This window comes from Sinocyclocheilus rhinocerous, unplaced genomic scaffold (assembly GCF_001515625.1).
Source record: "Sinocyclocheilus rhinocerous isolate Xijiao unplaced genomic scaffold, SAMN03320098_v1.1 scaffold63, whole genome shotgun sequence".
NCBI classification, from domain to species: Eukaryota; Metazoa; Chordata; class Actinopteri; order Cypriniformes; family Cyprinidae; genus Sinocyclocheilus; species Sinocyclocheilus rhinocerous.
In genome coordinates this window covers 1,235,069-1,243,825 of record NW_015659563.1, presented here as the reverse complement: position 1 = coordinate 1,243,825, position 8,757 = coordinate 1,235,069, and the positions used below count along the sequence as shown (strand labels likewise).

The following is an 8,757-nucleotide window of genomic DNA, read 5'->3' as shown; positions in this document are numbered from 1 at the left end:
AAACCTGCCATTCCTCATAGTTTCCCTTGTACCTCAATTCCGGAATGTGTTTGTCATACTGTTCCTGCTGAAGAACGAAACTATGCATGATTCATTCTGTACCCATGATGCCATGTCACACACATGCTGCATGCTCCATACAGATGTTCCAGGCCATTTCCAAGAAGTAGTTTCCATGATGACCTTTCCTTGTTGGTTTGAATAATTCAGATGATAAGCAACACTGAGACCTGATGTCTACGGTGACCGGGAGGGACATGTTCGGTTCATATTAACTCATGGCAACGTGATAATATGTCGTATCCACGAGATCATTGTCGAGGTAACGACATCCTTATGTCATAGCCTTGAGATCCTGTGTTGAGGGAACAACATTTCTCGTGGCCATGAGTTTAATGCGTGACCAGAGCAACCTGCAATTATCAAAGATGGATAAAACATTTTTATACATCCCACAGTCTTGTAAATTTGTTAACTGATTGTGTATTTTTATTTCATATTTGCATATTATTATTATTATTATTATTTTATATTAACTGGATAGTGCTATATTTTTATATAAATTGTTGTATTTCCCCTTTCAATTTGCATATCGCTTTACCTAATTAACGCTCTGTATAATTATTATTAATATGCTACCATATATTTTGCAAATACTGTAAACACCTGACAATTATGCCAATCAAGTTTTGACTTTATGGTTGTATTTACGCCCGTGTGTGATGATAAATGAGCGTGTTGTGTTTCATTTACAAATGATAATCAAATTATTCATTTTTCAATGAAACACTATATTATTTATAATTATAGCCTATTAATTAGCCAAAATAAAATGAAATATATGTTAAATTCAACCTTTAAACTGCACTTCCAGTAAAAATTCCAGTCATGCAGCAAAATCAAAGCTTTATTGGCATGTCCAGCATTTACAGTAGGCTATTATTTACTAAACTATTCAGAACGATAAGTAAAGAGATCGAAATGAAGGGAAAATAAATCAAACACATAACAACGAATATAAAAAACAAAAAAACAATAATAATAATAATAATATACAAATATTATGGAAAAACTCGATCAGTTAATGGATAAAAATGTCTATTTTATTTTATGTACTTTATGTAACATTTATTCATGATAAAATTTATTTGAATGCTGTCTACATCACGCGCAATACAGTCCGGTAGCCTAGGCCTATGGTTAATATAATAATTTAATAATGTAATAATTTCTATAATAATTAATATAATAATTTCTTCATTCAAAATAAAATATTGTTTTACGATTGTTTACACATTAAACTCGTGGCCACGAGAAATGGATGTTGTTCTCTCAATAGGATCTTGTGGCCAGAACATTTTATCATGTTCCCACGTGTTCATATGTCATGGCCACGACAAAACGAAGTGAACTGAACATGTCACCTCCCGGTCACCGTAGATGTCACACTTTAACCAGTGATCCAATATAAAGCTCTCTTTCAGGTCTGCTTGACTGGACTGGTGTAACACAGCTGTGAGCAAACTTGTCCAACTTACACTAAATTAACTAATAACAGAGTCACATATTTATTTTTTTAAAGCATACGCACATGTCTTTTGTTTTTTGTTCTTTTGATTTTGTTGAATTTTCAGGTAGAGCATCCTGTTTGTGGGAGTCATCCGTAGGTGCCTGATTTTGGATATTATTCCATCCATGAATCTGTGAGGTGGACATTTAAAGCCATTTGTACTAGGATATTGTAATATAAATATTAAAGAGAAACGAAATCATCATATTTTCATATTTTGTGACCAACCTAAAGAAATATCAAAGAAATGGTAGCTACCTTGCATAAGAAAATAAAATACATTTTAAGCTTTTTCATTGCAATATTCTGCATTGTGAAATTATTTACGTGACAATTAAGCACATTCTACCCATTTCTCATTACTGTAATGCAATAATATTTCATTCTTATTACCACAATTAATATCTTTAAATTTCCACTTCTGTCTTTTTGTTTTGGGGCGAAATATGGCCCAAACATTTCCTTAAGATTCACCTGAATATTGTTGCAAACAACCAAAAAATATACAATAATCCAATCCTGTCTTATCTTTTTTTAAATAATAACACCTAATTTTTAAACTAGGTGTAAATTATCATCATACTGTCTGTATACTAAGTTTCAAATACTTACTCAAGTTCTTCTGATTTACTTTGTGGATCCTCCAGCAGATGTGAGAGCGGCTTCACTCCTGAATCCGTCAGTCTATTTCCTCTGAGATCCAGTGCTTTTAGCTGTGTCTGGTTAGATCTGAGAGCTGATGCCAGAACAGCACACCCATTTGCCATAAGCCCACAGTATGTTACACTGCAAAGGGTCATGCAATTATAACAAGATTACTTTAAATGACATATATTTTGTACAAGTAAAAACAGTCAAATTTTCTGTAGTGTACAGATTCACCTTTCAATATATGATTCACTTTCAGATTCAGATTCACCTTTCAATATATGGTTCAATTTGAAATGTAAGTTACAGTTCACAATAATAATAATGATGAAGAAGAAGAAGAAGAATTTTCTTCATTTAGTTTGAATTGAAATAACTAATTACTGAAAATATTTAGGAAATCTTTATTACCTCAGTGACTGCAGTCCTGACAGAAGATGGCAAAGTGCCACTGAAAGCTGCTTCAAACCTGAGTCCAGTATTGCATTAGCACTGAGGTTCAGCTCTCTCAGACCTGAGTCTTGTTTGTTTACATAACCCATCATCCGACAGCTTTTATGTGTGAGACTGCAATTATTCAGCCTGAGAAAAGCACAAAAACAGCGGAAAAAATGCTCCAAATGTCCATCCAGTCTCATTTGTTAATTGTGAGATGTACATTACATGATTAACAAACAAACTGGAGGCCTATTACCATAATCTCTCTAGATGCACACGTGGGTCTTCAAACACAGGGAGCAGATGCTTCACTCCTGAGTCTGTCAGGTTGTTAATGCTGAGGTCCAACTCTCTCATGTGTGATGGGTTTGACTTTAAAGCAGGTGACAATGCAGAACATCCATAGGCTGTAATTTTACAGTCTGATAGACTGCAAATAGTAGAGGGAGATAATCATGAACTACTGTCATGGGATACACAGCATGTGACATTATTTCCTCAGAATCAGATCAGTCATCTATCGGCATCATGTTAATGTCCAGTGGGTTGTGTGTTACTCAGCACATGAACACTGTCTACTTGTCTGATTGTAATACCTCAATGTCTTAAGCTCGCAGGAAGGGCTCTTTAGACCAATGCAGAGCAGATTCACTCCTGAATCCTGGAGGTCATTCAAACTTAAATCTAAATGTTTCAGGCTTGTAGAGGTGGACTGAAGTGCTTGGGCCAATGCCGCACAACTTTTCCTGGTAAGTTCACAGGCCATCAACCTAAAAAAATGCCCTCAATTTAACATTGTAGACTTGACCAAATTCATGCATTTGATGTGGTTAAAAGTAGTGCTTATTTTTAGTGCAAAAAAGTTCATATTTTCATGTTTGATACTACATTGACATGGTCTATCCAAATCAATGTGTAATTCTACAACTGCGGTGACATCTGCATCCGACATTTGTTCAAAAATTAAACTCAGTCCCACAGAAATTCATGAGGGATTGAGGGATTACTATCTGATTATCAGCAAAAACTCTGAGATTTTAAAAGGACTCAAGGGGTTTGTAGAATAAACCCAGTAGGAAGTGTAAGTTATATATTTTAGTGCCCACTTATTACATATTAGAGCCCACCTTAGTGTTTCCAGTTTGCAGCTCGTATCTGTTAGCACATCAGAAAGCATTTTCACACCCGTATCACGAGGCTTGTTGTGTGTCAAATCAAGTTCAATTAAGTGAGCTGGGTTTGACTTCAAAGCTGAAGCCAAAGAAGCACAGCACTGATGCTGCAATTGAAAAGTCTACAACCACAAGAAAGAAAAGAACTCTGAGATTTTAAAAGGACTCAAGGGGTTTGTAGAATAAACCCAGTAGGAAGTGTAAGTTATATATTTTAGTGCCCACTTATTACATATTAGAGCCCACCTTAGTGTTTCCAGTTTGCAGCTCGTATCTGTTAGCACATCAGAAAGCATTTTCACACCCGTATCACGAGGCTTGTTGTGTGTCAAATCAAGTTCAATTAAGTGAGCTGGGTTTGACTTCAAAGCTGAAGCCAAAGAAGCACAGTCATTTTCACCGATGCTGCAATTGAAAAGTCTACAACCACAAGAAAGAAAAGAAAAATCACAAATGAAATATATTTGTTGTTTCTTCTACATACCAGTGTGATTCATTGGACAGCAAATGGAGACGTTTACTAAAGTTTCCTGTTTCTCAATGATTCTTCTAAGAAAAAGAAAAGGATAATCTCAAAGTTTTCTACAGTTTTAACATAGATCTCAACACTGTCTCAGGAAAAGTCATTTAAAGTATGTTGGGCCGAAGGCTGGAAAATATGGACAGCCGTTCCAAAACCAAATTAGCTGAGCTATCTACATGTATTGTATAGCTCTAAACTGTATGTCACAGTTGTCTTCTTTGTGTCTATTTTTTTTTATTTTTAATAAAATCATTTAGAACTTAAGAGCTCTTTTGATGTATGATGTGAGAGTCTCTAAACCAAATTTTCCTCTGGCCAGGCACGTGGAAGCAGCAACAAACTATCTACTGTCATTTTATTTTCTTACATACATTAAATTCTACACAATATTTAACAAATTTTACAGTTTTTATAATCAAATGCAATAGATACTTGTAATTTGGCCATTTTTGCCACTGCACATTTTTTCAACAATCCATATCATAGGCACAGTCCACTTCCTACCTCCGAGTCTCTAGTTTACACTGAGGATTCCCCAGTCCGGCAGCAAGTTGTTTTATTCCTGAATCCTGAAGATTGTTGGAAGTCAAATCCAGTTCTCTCAGACATGAGAGACTTGAACTAAGTACAGAGGACAGGCCTGAACAGCCTTTATCTGTCACATTACAACATCTCAATCTAATGGGAAAAAAAAGAAAGCAGCTAGTTTTTTTGGGCAGTGTAGAGTAGGGCTTGTTGTTTGTCATTTCTCCGATCACACATGCAGACATGGTTTTATGTTTACGTGGTGCGATGCAACGCAACGCGTAAAAAGACAGTATAAGTCATTATAATCCATAATTATGTCCATTAATTATATCCATAATTATGCCCATGTAATTATGTTGCAACGAATGCCTCATTTATAATGGGTTTTCATGTTTTTGAATCATCGCTCCGGCCGGACAAGGCATCACAGTATGGTAGGGGCGTAACATTTCCGTCACACGCTTGAGGTATTCGGCCAATCATAACGCAATGGATAGCTGGCCAATCACAGCACACCTTGCTTTTCAGACCGATGAGCTTTGTAAAAATCAATGCGTTTCAGAAAGGCGGGGCATAGAGGAGAAACAATAATGTACAGTATGTGGAAAATAATGTGTTTTTTGAACCTTAAACCGTATAAACACATTTCATTACACCAAATACACAAAATAATGTTCTTTTTAGCAACATCATATGACCCCTTTAAGTAGGTACTGTGTTCTTGGAATATATGCTGACTAAGTATTCACATCTGTGTTTACATACTTGGGTAGAGTACATTTCTGGCATGACCTACTTACATAACTGATCGGGATGCTTTGATGACTGGCAGCAATCTTAACAGCCCGTCATTTGAAGACATGCTTGGATGAATGAACTTTGACAAGTCAAACACATCCAGTTCTTCAGCAGATGTGAGCAGTATGTAAGCCAAAGCAGAAAAGCGTGAAGGAGACCACTTTCCACCACTAAAACCATGTGAATTTATGAAGTCCTGCACTTCCTCAACCAAAGAATCATCTTTCAGTTCACTTAGGCAATGGAAAAGACTTATTGCCTTCTCTGCTGAAGGGTGGTCCCTGATTTTTTCCTTTACGTATTGAATCGTTTTTATGCTGCTTTCAGTATCGCTCACCTCATTCAAGAGTCCCTTAAGAAGAGTCTGGTTGGATTCAAGAGATAGTCCCAACAAGAAGCGAAGGAAAAAGTCCAAATGTCCATTGTCGCTTGCTAAAGCATTATTCACAGCACATTTCAGAAATTCTTGCACTGACATTTTTTTGAAAGCACTTATGATTTTAGCATTTGTCGTCTGACTGAGGACATTCCGTTTATGGTTGACAAACACAAGAAATGCATACAATGCAGCCAGAAACTCCTGTATACTTGCGTGTATGAAGCTGAAGACCCTCTCCTGAAGTAGCCCTGCCTCTTCTCTGAAGATTTGGGTACAAACTCCTGAATACACTGATGCAACGTTAAGTTTAATGCCACATTCCCTCAAATCTTCTTCATAGAACAATAAATTACCCTTTTCAAGCTGTTGAAATGCCAGCTTTCCAAGCAACAATGTGGTCTGGTTATCCCACTTCAAACCGGCTTCGGAATTCTCATCATATTTGTGACTCCCGTGCTTGATCTGGAACATCAGGAAGTGAGCGTACATTTGCGTGAGAGTCTTGGGAATTTCACCACTCTCCGAATCACGAAACATTCTTTCGAGAACTGTAGCTGATATCCAACAGAACACTGGGATGTGGCACATGATGTGAAGGACCTTTGAAGACTTCAAGTGAGAGATTATCCTGGAGGACAAGTCTGGATCACTTATTTTTTTCTTGAAGTATTCTTCCTTGTGGGAGTCATTGAAACCTCGCACCTCGGTCACACGGTCCATGAAGTCAGGTGGTATTTGACCTGCTGCAGCTGGTCGTGAGGTTATCCAGACTAAAGCAGAAGGAAGCCAGTTCTTGCAGATGAGGTTTGTCAGTAGGACACTGACTGATACTGATTCCGTCACACTAGAGCAACTCCTGTTGTTTTGGAAATCCAGAGGAAACCGACATTCATCAAGTCCATCAAAGATAAAGACTACCTTGTATTTGTCTGAGTATAACACTTCTGGATCTATCTTTAGATTGAAGAAGCACTCAAGAATGTTTATCAGACTAATTTTCTTTTCTTTAATTACATTCATTTCACGAAAAGGGAGTGGAAATATCATGTGGATGTCCTGGTTGGCTCTGTTCTCAACCCAATCTAGTGTGAACTTTTGCACAGACACTGTTTTCCCAATGCCAGCTATTCCTTTGGTTAGCACAGTTTGGATTTGTTTAGCAGATCCGGGAGAAGTTTTAAAGATATCATTAGCCTTGATTGGTGCATCCCATGTGGCTGGATGTTTCGATGCTGTCTCGATCTGCCTGATTTCATGTTCACTGGTGTGCTCACTGCTTCCACCATCAGTGATGTAGACCTCCGTATAGATATTGTTAAGCAGAGAGGGGCCGCTGTGCTCTTCATTCCCCTCAAATATACACTGGCAAATATACACGTTACTTAACATCCTCTTATACTGACATGCCTCAATCAGATCCTCTGTGAAGTTTGACATAAGACATAGAATAAAAAATTATTGGATCATGCTATATAAAAAATGTATATGACACTATTGAAAGGAATACCATTTAGAACGTTTGACCTTGATTCCTTCTGCTTAATTCTGAAAGACAAAATATGTGAAGACAAAATTATGTGAATGAAAAGTATGCATTTAAGGTTGCAATATTAGGTTTTGTTGATAATTGAAAAAAAAAATAGTCAAAGGTGAAGTGTGTATTTTTTCCAATATAAAAAACATTTCTCATATTTTAGCTTAAAGGTAAACACAGCAATTTTTTTTATGTTGTGCTGGCCAATACGGTATGAAAAAAAAACATCTATTGCTACTGGAGTCTCATTTCAGTGTACATTATTTTAAACATTTTTATATTTTCATGCACGCGATGAACAAGCAGCTTGTCTGCTCACACGTTGACATCAAAACCTGACAGTTTGAAAATGCCGTTAATACTGTTTTCTTTCTCTTTTCTTGTCTATTTTTAGAATGAGATGATGATTGGGTTTTTCAGGATATTTCTTGCTCTGTTTAAGCATCTCAATCAGCCTGACTCAGCAATGCCAAACAATGACCAGTGGATGATAGGGGGCACAAATTAAACAGTAAAGTTAAGAAAGAAAGAAAGAAAGAAAGAAAGAAAAAGTCCTGTACATTACTAACTAACGGAATGCATAGTTGATATAAAAAACTGGAAGACGAGTAATTTCTTACTGCTAAATTCAGAAAAAACGCTCCGGTTACTGACGAAACCTCGGTTCCCTGAGATAAGGGAATGAGGGTGGTGTATGGGGAAACTCCTATTTACACTGATACTGAAGCCTGATTTGTTCACGTTTGTGTAGCTGCACAAACCAATAGCGCTCTAGCCCACCAGAATGCGCGGAGCCGACCCCTATATAAGTCGGCTCAGAGCGCCATTTCATCAGAATAATTCGACTGAAGCGACAGTCATCAATTCGTGTGCAGCTTGTAGCACAGCAAGTGACACAACGCTTGTTCCTTTATCTCAGGGAACGTCTCGGTTATGTATGTAACCCTCGTTCCCTGAAGGAGAGAACAGAGACATCACGTCGGTGACTGTCATGGGGCTGTCATGAGGAGCATTAGTTCCGGGAACCAGGTCTGAGTGGGCCAATACAGTGCCACAAGGAGGACCTGCTCCTCGTCCTCCCTGATCTTGCACAGCGTCTGTGCGAGAAGGCTCACTGGGGATTTTTTTTTTTTTTTTTACAATCTGGGCATGGAGTCTCTACACTAC

At 37.4% G+C, this 8,757-nt stretch overlaps 1 protein-coding gene across 1 annotated transcript; it reads right to left on the bottom strand.

Moving 5' to 3' along the window:
• Positions 1-334: 334 nt before the first annotated feature.
• Positions 335-7,493, bottom strand: LOC107723951 (NACHT, LRR and PYD domains-containing protein 3-like). Its single transcript, XM_016532682.1, has 9 exons — positions 5,680-7,493; positions 4,856-5,029; positions 4,075-4,248; positions 3,253-3,426; positions 2,913-3,086; positions 2,630-2,800; positions 2,183-2,356; positions 1,642-1,701; positions 335-413 (listed from the first exon to the last, which is right to left on the bottom strand). The coding sequence occupies exons 1-9, from the start codon at positions 7,491-7,493 to the stop codon at positions 335-337; spliced, it is 2,994 nt and encodes a 997-aa protein (XP_016388168.1).
• Between the last annotated feature and the right edge of the window lie 1,264 nt (positions 7,494-8,757).

Coding starts and splice junctions, on each gene's coding strand:
- LOC107723951 (XM_016532682.1), bottom strand. CDS start 7,493: ATGTCAAACTTCACAGAGGATCTGATTGAGGCATGTCAGTATAAGAGG. Junction 4,249..4,855: donor TGTAAACTAGAGACTCGGAG/GTAGGAAGTGGA, acceptor TTGTGGTTGTAG/ACTTTTCAATTGCAGCATCG. Junction 2,801..2,912: donor GTGCATCTAGAGAGATTATG/GTAATAGGCCTC, acceptor TGCTTTTCTCAG/GCTGAATAATTGCAGTCTCA.